General features: G+C 50.6%; 1 protein-coding gene across 1 annotated transcript in view; it reads right to left on the bottom strand.

Annotated features, from left to right (window-relative positions):
- The window catches only part of abca3b (ATP-binding cassette, sub-family A (ABC1), member 3b), a 95680-nt gene that overhangs the window by 20006 nt on the left and 60095 nt on the right, over positions 1–15579 (bottom strand). Inside the window, exons 15-21 of the mRNA XM_068003631.1 lie at positions 10226–10376; positions 8992–9090; positions 7656–7848; positions 5606–5912; positions 4391–4667; positions 2346–2550; positions 1309–1528 (exon numbers count right to left, since the gene is read on the bottom strand). Of these exons, the coding sequence (XP_067859732.1) occupies positions 1309–1528; positions 2346–2550; positions 4391–4667; positions 5606–5912; positions 7656–7848; positions 8992–9090; positions 10226–10376 (1452 nt within the window). The remainder of the gene's footprint in view (positions 1–1308; positions 1529–2345; positions 2551–4390; positions 4668–5605; positions 5913–7655; positions 7849–8991; positions 9091–10225; positions 10377–15579) is intronic.

The following is a 15579-nucleotide window of genomic DNA, read 5'->3' on the forward strand; positions in this document are numbered from 1 at the left end:
AGGCTGCGGTGGAGACGAGACCGTCACCCATCTCCTTCTGGAATGTGCCTTTGCAAAGAAGGTCTGGAGAGAGATGCAGTGGTATCTGTCCGGGTTCGTCCCGAACAGCCCGTAGAGCACAGGGCTCTGTGCTCTACGGGCTGTTCCCGGGGACGCACACTAAGATGGACATCAACTGCTGCTGGAAGACCATCAACTCGGTGAAAGACGCCCTTTGGTCTGCCCGAAACTTGCTGGTCTTCCAGCACAAGGAGCTGTCCTCGACCGAGTGTTGCAGACTGGCACATTCCAAGGTCCAGGACTACGTGCTGAGGGATGCACTGAGGATGGGTGCGGCCGCCGCAAAGGCTCTGTGGGGAAAGGCAACCGTTTAGAGCCTTCCCGCCATTGTAAACCGAGGGGCTGCAATCAGGGAAAAAAAACCCCCGGGCAGAATGTAAAATACAAATTGATGTAATGTACCTGTAATGAATCTGTAATCAATAATCTGTATTGAGTGTAATGCAATGAGGCACCCTAGAGTGTGATGAACTGTAATTATGTCCAATGTGTTCATTGAACTGTACTTGATGTAATCTGCAAATTGTATAATCTGTATTGTGTACATTTGGAATGTGATATGACAACTGTATTGTATGTATTGCTGCAAATTTTATGAAAAAAAACAAGGTCCAGGGCAACATGCTGAGGGACGCACTGAAGCTGGGTGTGGCTGCCGCAAAGGCTCTGTGGGGAAAGGCCACAGTTTGGGACTCTCCTGCCATTGCATAGAATCAGGGAAAACCCCTCGGGCAGAATGTGTAAGAACAAATGTACATAATGTAATATACCTGTAATCTGTAATGACTAATGCATTGAGGCACCCTAGAGTGACATGGATAGTTAGTACCATGTATGATGTGTCAATGTACTGCTTGTATCATGATTTTTGAATTGTACTGTATGTACCGTTGAAAACTAAGACCTGTATTGTATTGTTTAAAATGTGATATTTGAATTGTACTGTATGTACCTTTACAAATTTTATGAATAAAGTATATTTTTGAAACAAAAAAAACTGGATCCTCAGGGGAGTTCAGGGCCAATGCAGAGCACTGGGACCGCACCCGTGAACCACAGCACCAATGCAGCATGCCATGAAAGCACCAATGCAATGCAACACAACGTCAATGCAGTACATTGTGACAAAGTTGTCAGTGCTGAATTACAACATTCAGACACCGAGACCCCACAAACAGAGTACTCGAAGTAGTGGAGTGGAGTTCTCAGCCCCGAAACTCCCATCTCTGAGTCCTTACTATTGAGTACCTGGAATATTCATGATGGTGACGGTCATGAAGGTGGCAGTGCCAGTCAGAATGTTTGTTATGGTGAGCCTGGTGAAGGCTGTGGCTGTGACAGAGAAGAGGTAGTGGGAGAGGTACATGAGGGGGATGATGGACCAGCCATGGAGGAACAGAAGTACCAGCACATCTACAAGCTGGTACTGCACAGTGAAAGGCTTCATGTCAACAATCTGGAACATCACCTGCAAACAAATCACAAAAAGGTTATTTATCTCTGGCTTTCCTCCCGTTATTTTTAGATGACCACCAAGCCAGGGTCAGACTGTGTGTTCACTTCCCCCTCTGGACGCACAGCGAGGGTTATGTGTACCCAGAACAGACACAGCACAGGCCAGACCACATGGCTCCTCAGTGTCAGAGACATGAGCTCGGCAGAGGGTCAGGGCCAGCTCCCAAGCGGCTGACTGCCGGACAAAGGCAGAATATTATTCACCAAAATATTTACTGGCTCTGAACGCATACACGTCTTCACCGTAGAGAAACAGGGGCTTCACAGAGATGCAAGGACAAAAGACAATAGGATGCATTAGGAGGGTGACCAAACGTTTAGTCAAAGAGGTGGGTTTTAAAGAGATTCTAATTGTAAATTCCTTCCCCCTCCCTGAGGGGCTGTCTCCGATTTTAAATCGGCAGCAGGACCCTGGGCTGTAGTTGGGAGCTTGGAGGGAGAGTTGCCATTTAAATATCACAGCACTGGAGGAGTGGGGCAGAGGAACAACAGGCCCCAGAGCTGTTATTGGGCCCCAGACCTTCAGAAAAAGCTCCATTGGGAGGGACCCTGAGGTAGGTGGAACCTGTTTATATAACCTGGCTCCCTCCACCACCCCCAACACATTTACCCAGAGACACAAACTGCCAGCCCCCCTGTGGGATGTTCAGTAATCACATTCTCTACAAGACCATAAAGTGTCCTCTAACTGTGATTTCCTTTGAAAGATGTTGAGGTCCCCGTTCTATTTCTCACAAGGAATGAGTCAGCCTTGGCAGTCGGTTCCTTACCAGGATTATGATACATGGGATCAGGTAGTTAATCAGATCCCAGACGAGAGCAGACAGCCAGAAGTTGGTAATGTGAAGCCCGCTGACAAGCTGAACATGCTTGGATTTAATGGTACATTCAGACACCAACAACAGAGCAAAAGTGCTGGCCAGAAATGCCATGCCATACATCATATTGAAGGCCAAAGCAAACCCTGTCCGACTTCTGTAAGCAAATAAAAAGAATGAAGAGAATCGGTGCAAAATCAAACGGCGAACAACCCCACAGTGATCATCACTTCAACATCCCAGCTACCAGAATTAACTTCCATTCTGAAGTAGTGCTACTCTCCTCTCCTTTAAGCACAGGCAACCAACACGTACCTTCACTCCTGAACTGGCTCCAGTTTTGGGAGAGTGACGTCTCTGTGCCACATTGGGAAAGGGTCTCTGTGGGAGTGCTGGAGTCTAGAGCCCCAAACCAGCAGAGAATGACAACAACCATCTCCCTCATCTCCACCGCTACACCCTTAGGTGTCCAAAGCGGTTGGATTGAGGGGGCTGGGAGTGCAGCTGATGAATGGGACTGGGTGTCGTACCATTAAAGGCAGGGGGATGTCTCACCATCAGAAATGAAGCCAACTCCCTCTGACTCTCATCCCGATTGTCCCCACTGATCTCATTCCCAATCAAGTAAGATGGCAACACATTAGCAGCCTGTAGGGAACGGGCATCTGCGTCTCCCGTGTTCAAGATCGCAACTTACCGCATACATCGCATGTATAGGGTGCAGTGTGTGTACAGTGAGGCCCAGCACCGGACCGCAGACCCCGACCCCGACCCCGACCCCGCCGGACCGCAGACCCCGACCCCGACCCTGCCGGACCGCAGACCCCGACCCCGACCCCGACCCCGCCGGACCGCAGACCCCGACCCCGACCCTGCCGGACCGCAGACCCTGACCCCGACCCCGCCGGACCGCAGACCCCGACCCCGCTGGACCGCAGACCCCGACCCCAACCCCGACCCTGCCGGACCGCAGACCCCGCTCCCGCCGGACCGCAGACCCCGACCCCACCGGACCGCAGACCCCGACCCCAACCCTGACCCCCCCGACCCCGCTCCCGCCGACCCCCCGACCCCGCTCCCGCCGACCCCCCGACCCCGCTCCCCCGACCCCCCGACCCCGCCGGACCGTTGACCCCGGTGAACCGACGAATAGAAGAACAGAATATTTTTTAAATGGTGAGAAACTACTAAATGTTGGTGCTCAGAGAGACTTGTGTGTCCTGATACAAGAAACACAGAAAGTTAGCTTGCAGATACAGCAGGCAATTAGGAAAGCAAATGGCAGGTTGGCTTTTATTGCAAGGGGTCAGAGTGCAAGAGTAAGGAAGTCTTACTACAATTGTACAGGGCTTTAGTGAGACCTCACCTGGAGCACTGTGTACGGTTTTGCTCTCCTTATCTAAGGAAGGATATATTTGCGTTGGAGGCGGTTCACTAGATTGATTCCTGGGATGAGAGGGTTGTCCTATGAGGAGAGGTTGAGTAGAATGGGCCTATACTCTCTGGAGTTTAGAAGAATGAGAGGTGATCTCATTGAAACATAAGATTTTTAGAGGGCTTGATAATCCTGCTCAGACACGCACACAGACTGAGGCACACACACAGACCGACACGCAGACACACAGACGGAGGCAGACACACAGACGGAGGCAGACAGTCAGCTCTTCTGGAACGTGTGCAACAGAATTAGCCGTGATGCCTTCTGCTGTCAAACAGCCGGCTGGTGCTCACTGCCTCGGCTCACATGAGGCTACTGGTGGAACCTGTAACCCAGTGAGGGTCAGTCAGGCAGCAGGGGAGAAAACTGGAACAACACAGTCATTGATTATTCCCTCCCTGGGCCAGGGCGTATCTCCAGCTGTCCTTGGCTCTGCACAGACCAGAGGGTCGAACCTGGTATATGTCTGTTCTGTGTGGTTGAGTGCCGTAACACATGGTGCATCTCCCTCCGAGTTATTGGAGGAACGTGTTCTAGCAGGTTAATGCTAAGCACGTACTCATTCAGTTGGTCCACTGCTTGCTCTGTGATGTTGCGACGCTGTGGGTAGTTGGTGGTACTGATTGAAGCCGTGGGCCCCACCAGCAGTTTGAACAAGGCATTATCCACTAACATCAGGGAGGTAGCAGGAGTATGGTAGCCAATGTTATTGAATAAGATCTGTATCTTAATCCCAGATGTCACGGTATCAAGGAAAGCAGCAGCTACCAAACAGTGTTCATTAAAGGCTATTCCCTCCTTCTCTGAAGTCTTCAACAAATACTGAATAAGATCATCTGGAAGAAAAGGAGCCAACAAAAGTCTGTCAGAAATTACACAATAAATACCACTGGTGTCTCAGCAAATCCACACAGCCCCATACTGAGAGTGACCAAGGCTGACTCTCGCACCAGAGCCAAAAGGATGAGAAAAGTTAATACGACTCATCAAAGTTTATTCCTCCAATACACTAACAATTTAAATTTATATAGAAAAATGTCCCAAGTTGCCTTGAATTTGTGGATCAGAGGATCCCCTGGAGGGAGATTGGTTAAGAGGATTGGCCTATTGGGAGAGATCTTGTGTAAGAGGATTGGCCTATTGGGAGAGATCTTGTGTAAGAGGATTGGCCTATTGGGAGAGATCTCGTGTAAGAGGATTGGCCTATTGGGAGAGATCTCGTACTGTCCTGCTGGAAGGTACAGATTGCAGATGTGTTGCTCTCCCAGCCCCGAACGAACACTCCTTTGGGATTCAGTCCTGGCAGACCCAGGGCCTGCCTTGTGCAGGGTACAGAGCATGGGGAACAACTTGGGCAAACATTCTGGGGTATCTGGTGGGTGATGTCATCCCACTAGCCCCGCCTCTTCCTGTAATGACCACAGGGAAGGGGACGGGTACAAGGAGCTTCTGCCCCACCTACTGTATAATTTTGAATGGGCACAAATATAAGGGTAGAGACCAGGCATCGCTGGATCGCATCCCAAATACCAGCTTTGCCTCACCAGGGCTGCGGAATGTGCGGCTCTTGTTTGCCGTCCTTGCACGGATGGGTTCCCCACTGTGAGCTTGGGATCAGAGAGTTAACCCTCACTTACAGTCTCAAAAATAAAGAAATGAAGATTTTTGTAAAAACCAAACGGAGGGCTGTGAGGGTGAAGACTCGAGCGGATAGTTAAAGAAAGGAGATGAGGAGGAGCCCAGCCAGTATAGCCCGATCAGAGGGGCCCCTCACCTTCGATTAGCTTGGGGATGCCAAGCTGTGCTGGCAGCTGGTCTGTGTAGGCCTGGGCCAAGGCTTTAGTCAGGTTCTGGGCTTCAGGACTCAATGAGTAAGGAACGATGGTGGGCCCGTAATTGCGCAGAGTCAGATTTAGCGGAGGGGAATCCTTGGGTCCTGGAAAGGTCTTGGTCACAATCAACGCACAGGCGGCAAAAACCAGTGGGACAAAAAACTGGGCAATGAACACCTTCCAGTTCCGCCAGCTGTACGTTGCTCGCTTCATGAACGTGGCATAGAACTGCTGCGAAAACAGCTTGATCTGCACAAAGCAAGAGAGAGACATCAGGGCTTTCATAGAGCAAGAGAATCCAACACAACAAAAAACAACAGCCCCCCATTACAGGGGCCCAGAGACACCAGCCCCTCATTACAGGGGCCCAGAGACACCAGCCCCCCATTACAGGGGCCCAGGGACACCAGCCCCCCATTACAGGGGCCAGGGACACCAGCCTCCCATTACAGGGGCCCAGAGACACCAGCCCCCCATTACAGGGGCCCAGAGACACCAGCCCCCCATTACAGGGGCCCAGGGACACCAGCCCCCCATTACAGGGGCCCAGGGACACCAGCCCCCCATTACAGGGGCCCAGAGACACCAGCCCCCCATTACAGGGGCCCAGAGACACCAGCCCCCCATTACAGGGGCCCAGAGACACCAGCCCCCCATTACAGGGGCCCAGGGACACCAGCCCCCCATTACAGGGGCCAGGGACACCAGCCTCCCATTACAGGGGCCCAGAGACACCAGCCCCCCATTACAGGGGCCCAGAGACACCAGCCCCCCATTACAGGGGCCCAGAGACACCAGCCCCCCATTACAGGGGCCCAGAGACACCAGCCCCCCATTACAGGGGCCCAGGGACACCAGCCCCCCATTACAGGGGCCCAGAGACACCAGCCCCTCATTACAGGGGCCCAGAGACACCAGCCCCCCATTACAGGGGCCCAGAGACACCAGCCCCTCATTACAGGGGCCCAGGGACACCAGCCCCCCATTACAGGGGCCCAGAGACACCAGCCCCTCATTACAGGGGCCCAGAGACACCAGCCCCCCATTACAGGGGCCCAGGGACACCAGCCTCCCATTACAGGGGCCCAGGGACACCAGCCCCCCATTACAGGGGCCCAGAGACACCAGCCCCCCATTACAGGGGCCCAGGGACACCAGCCTCCCATTACAGGGGCCCAGAGACACCAGCCCCCCATTACAGGGGCCAGGGACACCAGCCCCTCATTACAGGGGCCCAGAGACACCAGCCTCCCATTACAGGGGCCAGGGACACCAGCCCCTCATTACAGGGGCCCAGAGACACCAGCCCCCCATTACAGGGGCCCAGGGACACCAGCCTCCCATTACAGGGGCCAGGGACACCAGCCTCCCATTACAGGGGCCCAGGGACACCAGCCCCCCATTACAGGGGCCCAGAGACACCAGCCCCCCATTACAGGGGCCCAGGGACACCAGCCTCCCATTACAGGGGCCAGGGACACCAGCCTCCCATTACAGGGGCCAGGGACACCAGCCCCTCATTACAGGGGCCCAGAGACACCAGCCCCCCATTACAGGGGCCAGGGACACCAGCCTCCCATTACAGGGGCCCAGAGACACCAGCCCCCCATTACAGGGGCCAGGGACACCAGCCTCCCATTACAGGGGCCAGGGACACCAGCCTCCCATTACAGGGGCCAGGGACACCAGCCCCTCATTACAGGGGCCCAGAGACACCAGCCCCCCATTACAGGGGCCAGGGACACCAGCCTCCCATTACAGGGGCCCAGAGACACCAGCCCCCCATTACAGGGGCCCAGGGACACCAGCCCCTCATTAAAGGGGCCCAGAGACACCAGCCCCCCATTACAGGGGCCCAGAGACACCAGCCCCTCATTACAGGGGCCCAGAGACACCAGCCCCTCATTAACTCATTAGAAATGCCTGCCCCTTTAACTCTGAGAGGTGCCTGTTCCTTTAACTCCGAGAGGTACCTGCAGGTTATGAGCTTACCCCACTATTTAGTTTGATGGAAGAGATGTCGTCGGGATGTTCTTGGCTGCTGTCATCTTTAATATCCATCAGGCCACTCAGACTGGTCCTCTCTTTGACTGACCAGTCACTCGACCTGCGCTCATGCTGGTACTGGAGCGCTGGCAGCTGGATAGCTTGAAGGTCCATGCTGGAGTCCACCAGCTTCCCCACCCTGCAAAGGACCACAGGCACCGACTGACTGATGATAGCGGAGATAGTCCTCGGCGTCAGAATCACCGACAGAATTAACACGAGCTCCAGTCGAGTGTGAGAGCTCGAAAATCATCAAACAGGTAAAGAGAGCCCTGCACCAAGGAAAAGGCCTTAACCACCCGAGAGCAATGTGTGACCCCAGGGTTTAGGTTGGGGGGAGGCAGGAGGTGGAGATGGGAAATAAACCAGCGGGATCTCATTCGCCCTGCAAGGAGCCGCTGCTTAACGTCACTCTTGGGTCTCCTGGCAGGGCCTGGGGAACCCCCTCCCCCGGCCTGGGGAACCCCCTCACCCAAGGACCTGGGAAACCCCTCCCCTGGGGAACCCCTCCCCTTGGACTAAACAATTTTGTTTCTTTTCAGCCTCTTCACAGCTGTCGTAATATTGATCCTACATTATAAAGATAAATGCCTATAACATAATTTCACATCACACAATTTCTGCATGCTTGTCCTGTTGCCCCTCGATTCCCCCTTCTCACCATCCTATTTTTTAACTTTTATTTTATTTCAAACTAATTAGAGGCTCTCTCTTGGCATTGCTCACAATAAAAATTTGCATTTATATAGTGCCTTTAACATCGTAAAATGTCCCGAGGCGCTTCACAGGAGCGTTATCAAACTGAATTTGACACCAAGCCATGTAAGGAGATATTAGGACAGGTGACCAAAAGGTTGGTCAAAGAGGTATGTTTTAAGGAGCATCTTAAAAGGAGGAGAGTTAGAGAGGCGGGGAGTATATATTCATATCCACGTGGAGAGTCAAGGCCCAGTGTGGTGTTCAGGTGAAGCGAGGTTACAGGCTGGACTGGGACACACAATTCAGGCCCCGCTTTAAAGTAATTCATTCTGTCCTTATTTTAATATATGTCCCCATTATAAATTCCCATGTAAACATTTATAATGAAAGCTGCCTATGTAAACTTGTCACACTGCAGTTACACCCTCCTGACAGTGGAGGTGCTTCAGCCCTTGCCCTGGCCTGACACTGAAAAGTTTCCACATCAGCTTTGGGAGTCCCATGAGCCTCACTTTTAAAATGCGGGTTCACGCTGCGTGCAGTTACAGCAAAACCCAATTGCAAACTTCCACACCCCACTCACCTCAGGAACACCTCTTCCATGGTTGTGACGGAGGCTCCATAACTGGCAATTCCTAGTGCCTTCTGCTCCTGTTCCAGTTCTGAAAAAAGGGCTTCAAACCTGCAAACGGGAAAGGTGTAAATATAGAGAATCATCAGAGCTCCCAGGACGAGCATCTGATACAAGTGTTGTTGTACTGGTGTACACCAGGGTGTACCGCTGAGTGTTAGTAACATCGATCCCACTGTTGCTACTAATCATCGAATAAACTTTTGTAACTCAATGATTTCTATTTGCATAACGTGGGATCCAGGACTGACTTCCTTCTTCGCACACACAGAGACTGATACACATATACTCACTGGGGCCTGTTACACACTCACTCACTGGGGCCTGTTACACACTCACTCGCAGAGACCTGTTACACACTCACTCACTGGGGCCTGTTACACACTCACTCGCAGAGACCTGTTACACACTCACTCGCAGAGACCTATTACACACTCACTCACTGGGGCCTGTTACACACTCACTCGCAGAGACCTGTTACACACTCACTCGCAGAGACCTGTTACACACTCACTCACTGGGGCCTGTTACACACTCACTCGCAGAGACCTGTTACACACTCACTCACTGGGGCCTGTTACACACTCACTCGCAGAGACCTGTTACACACTCACTCGCAGAGACCTGTTACACACTCACTTGCAGAGACCTATTACACACTCACTCGCAGAGACCTATTACACACTCACTCACTGGGGCCTGTTACACACTCACTCACTGGGGCCTGTTACACACTCACTCACTGGGGCCTGTTACACACTCACTCACAGAGACCTGTTACACACTCACTCACTGGGGCCTGTTACACACTCACTCACAGAGACCTGTTACACACTCACTCACTGGGGCCTGTTACACACTCACTCACTGGGGCCTGTTACACACTCACTCACTGGGACCTGTTACACACTCACTCACTGGGGCCTGTTACACACTCACTCACTGGGGCCTGTTACACACTCACTCACTGGGGCCTGTTAAACACTCACTCACTGGGGCCTGTTACACACTCACTCACTGGGACCTGTTACACACTCACTCACTGGGGCCTGTTACACACTCACTCGCAGAGACCAATGCACATACACTCATTGGGGCCGATTCTATGTGCCCCCACCTGGCACACACTCAGAGACTGACTGTGCAGTACCCACAGATCGGAGCAACTCCCACTGCCGTACAATACCTGTCAGTGCTCTCATTCGGGAGAATGTAGGAGAGTTCTGCACCAGCTTTGCTCTCCAGGACTGCTCTGGGCACAAACTTCTTCACAAGACTGGTGATCTTGGGGATGTCACAGTCAGGCTGCTTCACGATCACCATGTGGTACCCGGCACCTGAAACAACATATCCAGCACAATAATCACAAGCAGCTACAAGAGACTTTATTGTTTCAATGGCTTCAGATTGAATAAAATTCCCTTTGGATACAACTTACAAGTTTACAGACTGTGTGAGGGCGCGTTACCCGTTCAGGGAGTAATGTCGGGGTGGGGTTAATGGGTCCTTGTTCAGGGAGTAATGTTGGGGTGGGGTTAATGGGTCCTTGTTCAGGGAGTAATGTCGGGGTGGGGTTAATGGGTCCTTGTTCAGGGAGTAATGTTGGGGTGGGGTTAATGGGTCCTTGTTCAGGGAGTAATGTTGGGGTGGGGTTAAGGGGTCCTTGTTCAGGGAGTAATGTCGGGGTGGGGTTAAGTCCTGAGTGGAGCGCCCCAGGGATTGGTGCTGGGAACATTACTGTTTCTAATTTTCATTAACATGTTGGATTCAGAAACCCAATGCTGGTCAAAATTACAGATGATCCCAAATGAGGAGGGGCAGTGGAACTCAATGTGGTGGCTCAGAAATTAGAGTTGGACAAAATATATAAGCGGGCAGAACAGTGGCAGATGGACTTTAATGCAGGTAAGTGTAAAGTACGGCACACAGGAAGGAAAATAGACATCACGTGTTACATGGGTTGTGCTGAAATAGTTACGGATAAAATTGAGAGACCCAGGAATTTTACCACACTCGATGCTTAACATATACAATTGTAAACAATTTTACAACACCAAGTTATAGTCCAGCAATTTTATTTTAAATTCACAAGCTTTCGGAGGCTTCCTCCTTCCTCAGGTGAACGATGTGGAAATGAAATCCTCGAAATGAAGTCGCATTTATAAATCACAGAACAATGCTTGGTGATTACAGACAGTTTTTTCAACTGCCCGTTGCCAAGGCAATCAGTGTGCAGACAGACAGGTGTTACCTGCAAGGTCTCCGAATATACAAATCACCAAAAAAAAACCACAAACAAAAAAAAAACAGAGATAGAGAGGTAGAAACATAGAAAAGACAGCAACTGACCCGTTATATTAAAAACAGATAACATTTGTTCGCTGGTGGGGTAACGTGTAGCGTGACATGAACCCAAGATCCCGGTTGAGGCCGTCCTCATGGGTGCGGAACTTGGCAATCAATTTCTGCTCGACGATTTTGCGTTGTCGTGTGTCTCGAAGGCCGCCTTGGAGTACGCTTACCCGAAGGTCGGTGGCTGAATGTCCTTGACTGCTGAAGTGTTCCCCGACTGGGAGGGAACCCTCCTGTTTGGCGATTGTTGCGCGGTGTCCGTTCATCCGTTGTCGCAGTGTCTGCATGGTCTCGCCAATGTACCATGCTCTGGGGCATCCTTTCCTGCAACGTATGAGGTAGACAACATTGGCCGAGTCACAGGAGTATGAACCATGCACCTGGTGGGTGGTGTCCTCTCGTGTGATGGTGGTATCTGTGTCGATGATCTGGCATGTCTTGCAGAGGTTACCGCAGCAGGGTTGTGTGGTGTCGTGGACGCTGTTCTCTTGAAAGCTAGGTAATTTGCTGCGAACGATGGTCTGTTTGAGGTTGGGTGGCTGTTTAAAGGCGAGTAGTGGAGGTGTGGGGATGGCCATAGCGAGGTGTTCGTCGTCATTGATGACATGTTGAAGGCTGCGGAGAACATGGCGTAGTTTTTCCGCTCCGGGGAAGTACTGGACGACAAAGGGTACTCTGTTGGTTGCGTCCCGTGTTAGTCTCCTGAGGAGGTCTATGCGATTTTTTGCTGTGGCCCGTCGGAACTGTCGATCGATGAGTCGAGCGTCATATCCCGTTCTTACTAGGGCGTCTTTCAGCGTCTGTAGGTGTCCATCGCGTTCCTCCTCGTCTGAGCAGACCCTGTGTATTCGCAGGGCCTGTCCATAGGGGATGGCCTCTTTGACGTGGTTAGGGTGGAAGCTGGAAAAGTGGAGCATCGTGAGGTTGTCCGTGGGCTTGCGGTAGAGTGAGGTGCTGAGGTGCCCGTCTTTGATGGAGATTCGTGTGTCCAAGAAAGAAACTGATTCTGAGGAGTAGTCCATGGTGAGCTTGATGGTGGGATGGAACTTGTTGATGCTATCGTGTAGTCTCTTTAGTGATTCCTTGCCGTGGGTCCATAGAAAGAAAATGTCGTCGATGTATCTGGTGTATAGTGTTGGTTGGAGGTCTTGTGCAGTGAAGAAGTCCTGCTCGAACTTGTGCATGAAAATGTTGGCGTATTGGGGTGCGAATTTGGTCCCCATGGCTGTTCCGTGTGTTTGGGTAAAGAACTGGTTATTGAAGGTGAAGACATTGTGATCCAGGATGAAGCGGATGAGTTGTAGGATGGCGTCCGGAGATTGGCTGTTGTTGGTGTTGAGTATTGATGCTGTCGCAGTGATGTCGTCATCGTGGGGGATACTGGTGTATAGTGCCGAGACGTCCATCGTGGTGAGAAGTGTTCCTGGTTCAACTGGTCCGTGGGTACTGAGTTTTTGTAGGAAGTCTGTAGTGTCGCGACAGAAGCTGGGGGTTCCCTGTACGATGGGTTTCAGGATGCCCTCGATGTATCCAGAGAGGTTCTCACACAGGGTTCCGTTGCCTGATACGATGGGACGTCCGGGTGTGTTGGCTTTGTGTATCTTTGGGAGGCAGTAGAAGTCTCCCACGCGGGGAGTACGTGGGATGAGAGTGCGTAGGATGCTTTGAAGGTCTGGATCGAAGGTCTTGATCAGTTTGTTGAGCTGATGGGTGTGTTCTTTGGTCGGGTCTGTGGGTAACCGTCTGTCGTGTTCCTGGTTGTCCAGTTGTCGGTATGCTTCTTTGCAATAGTCCGTTCTGTTCTGTATGACGATGGCTCCTCCTTTGTCCGCTGGTTTGATGACGATGTTGCGGTTGGTCTTGAGAGCGTTGATGGCGTTGCGTTGTGCTCGGGTGACATTCTGGACTGTCTTCTGAGTGCGGCTGATGAATCTGGCATTGACGCATTTCCTGACAGCTTGAGCATACATGTCAAGCTGAGGGCAGCGACCCTCTGGAGGAGTCCAGTTTGACTCTTTCCTCTTCGGTTGCTGTACCGCGGATCCCTCTGTCTGCTGTTCCGGATCGTTGATTGTCTCATTGGGTTCGCTGCTGAAATTTTGTGGTTTGTGGTAGAATTCCCGGAGCCTCATTCTCCTGATGAATTCCTCTGTGTCTGCCGCGAGACTAGTGGGGTCCATTTTGGTAGTGGGGCAGAAATTGAGCCCTCGGCTGAGAACTTCGATTTCGTCTGGTTGAAGGGTGTGGTCGGACAAATTGACGATAGACTTCCCTGTGGTTGCAACCGTGGTACCAGGGGAAGCTTGGTCGATGCTGGTGGTGATGCCGAGTTTCTCAAGCTTCCTGCTCTTGGTTTTCATGTAGGCAGCGTAGTTCCGTTGCCTCGTCTGTTTGGCGGTATATCGTAGCGGTATATCGTATATCGCCAAACAGGAGGGTTCCCTCCCAGTCAGGGAACACTTCAGCAGTCAAGGACATTCAGCCACCGACCTTCGGGTAAGCATACTCCAAGGCGGCCTTCGAGACACACGACAACGCAAAATCGTCGAGCAGAAATTGATTGCCAAGTTCCGCACCCATGAGGACGGCCTCAACCAGGATCTTGGGTTCATGTCACGCTACACGTTACCCCACCAGCGAACAAATGTTATCTGTTTTTAATATAACGGGTCAGTTGCTGTCTTTTCTATGTTTCTACCTCTCTATCTCTGTTTTTTTTTTGTTTGTTGTTTTTTTTTGGTGATTTGTATATTCTGAGACCTGGCAGGTAACACCTGTCTGTCTGCACACTGATTGCCTTGGCAACGGGCAGTTGAAAAAACTGTCTGTAATCACCAAGCATTGTTCTGTGATTTATAAATGCGACTTCATTTCGAGGATTTCATTTCCACATCGTTCACCTGAGGAAGGAGGTAGCCTCCGAAAGCTTGTGAATTTAAAATAAAATTGCTGGACTATAACTTGGTGTTGTAAAATTGTTTACAATTGTCAACCCCAGTCCATCACCGGCATCTCCACATCATAACATATACAAAGCAGCTATCAATAAAACCAACAGGATGTTAAACTATATGAACCAAAACAGTAGAGTACAAGTCAGAGGAAATCTTGATCAGAATGTACAGGGCCCTGGTCAGACCCACCTTGAGTCTTGTGTCCAGTTCTGGTCAGTGGAAGGTGTTCAAAAAAAAATTAATGTGATACAAAACCAGTTTATACCCGTAAGGGGCAAGAGCTGTACTTGTCAAAAAAAATCAGCCATGGATGACAAAAGAGGCAAGGGTCAATATCACACTAAAAGAAAAAGCATACAAAAACGCAAAAAATAACACAGATCCTGGCGACTGGGAGAGATACAAAGAACAGCAAAGGGTGACAAAACAGATAGAGCTACAAAAAAGGAGAATGAAAAGGAGCTTGCAAGGGATATCAAAATCAACACAAACATTTTTTATAATTATATTAGGAAAACAAGGGTGGTCAAGAGCAATGTGGGCCCCTTAAAAACTGATAATGGTGATATTGTAAATAAATATAAGGAAATGGCGGACATGTTAAATAATTACTTTGCGTCAGTATTTACAGTGGGGGAAGAGGATAACATGCCGGACACCCCAAGGAAACTAATTTTGAATCAGGGACGGGGACTCACCATAATTAACGTAAGCAAATTAACATTAATGAAGAAAATAATGGCACTAAAGAGTGACAAATCCCCAGGACCAGATGGTTTCCATCCCAGGGTTTTAATGGAAGTAGGTGAGCACATTGCAGATGCCCTAACTATAATCTTCCAAAGTTCTCTCGATTCAGGAACCGTTCCTTTAGATTGGAAAATTACACGTCACTCCGCTATTTAAGAAAGGTGAGAGAGAGAAACCAGGGAATTATAGACCAGTTAGCCTAACATCTGTTGTCGGGAAATTACGAGAGTCTATAATTAATGATAGAGTGACTGAACATCTTGAAAATTTTCAGCTGATCAGAGAGAGCCAGCATGGATTTGTAAAGAGTAGGTCATACCTGATGAACCTGATTGAATGATTCGAAGAGGTGACTAAAGTAGTGGGAATATCTATGGATGTTGTTTATATGGACTTCCAGAAGGCATTCAATAAAATCCCTCATAAGAGACTGTTAGCTAAAATTGAAGCTCATGGAATTGAGGGCAAATTATTGACCTGGTTA

This window comes from Heptranchias perlo, chromosome 22 (genome assembly GCF_035084215.1).
Source record: "Heptranchias perlo isolate sHepPer1 chromosome 22, sHepPer1.hap1, whole genome shotgun sequence".
Taxonomy (NCBI): domain Eukaryota; kingdom Metazoa; phylum Chordata; class Chondrichthyes; order Hexanchiformes; family Hexanchidae; genus Heptranchias; species Heptranchias perlo.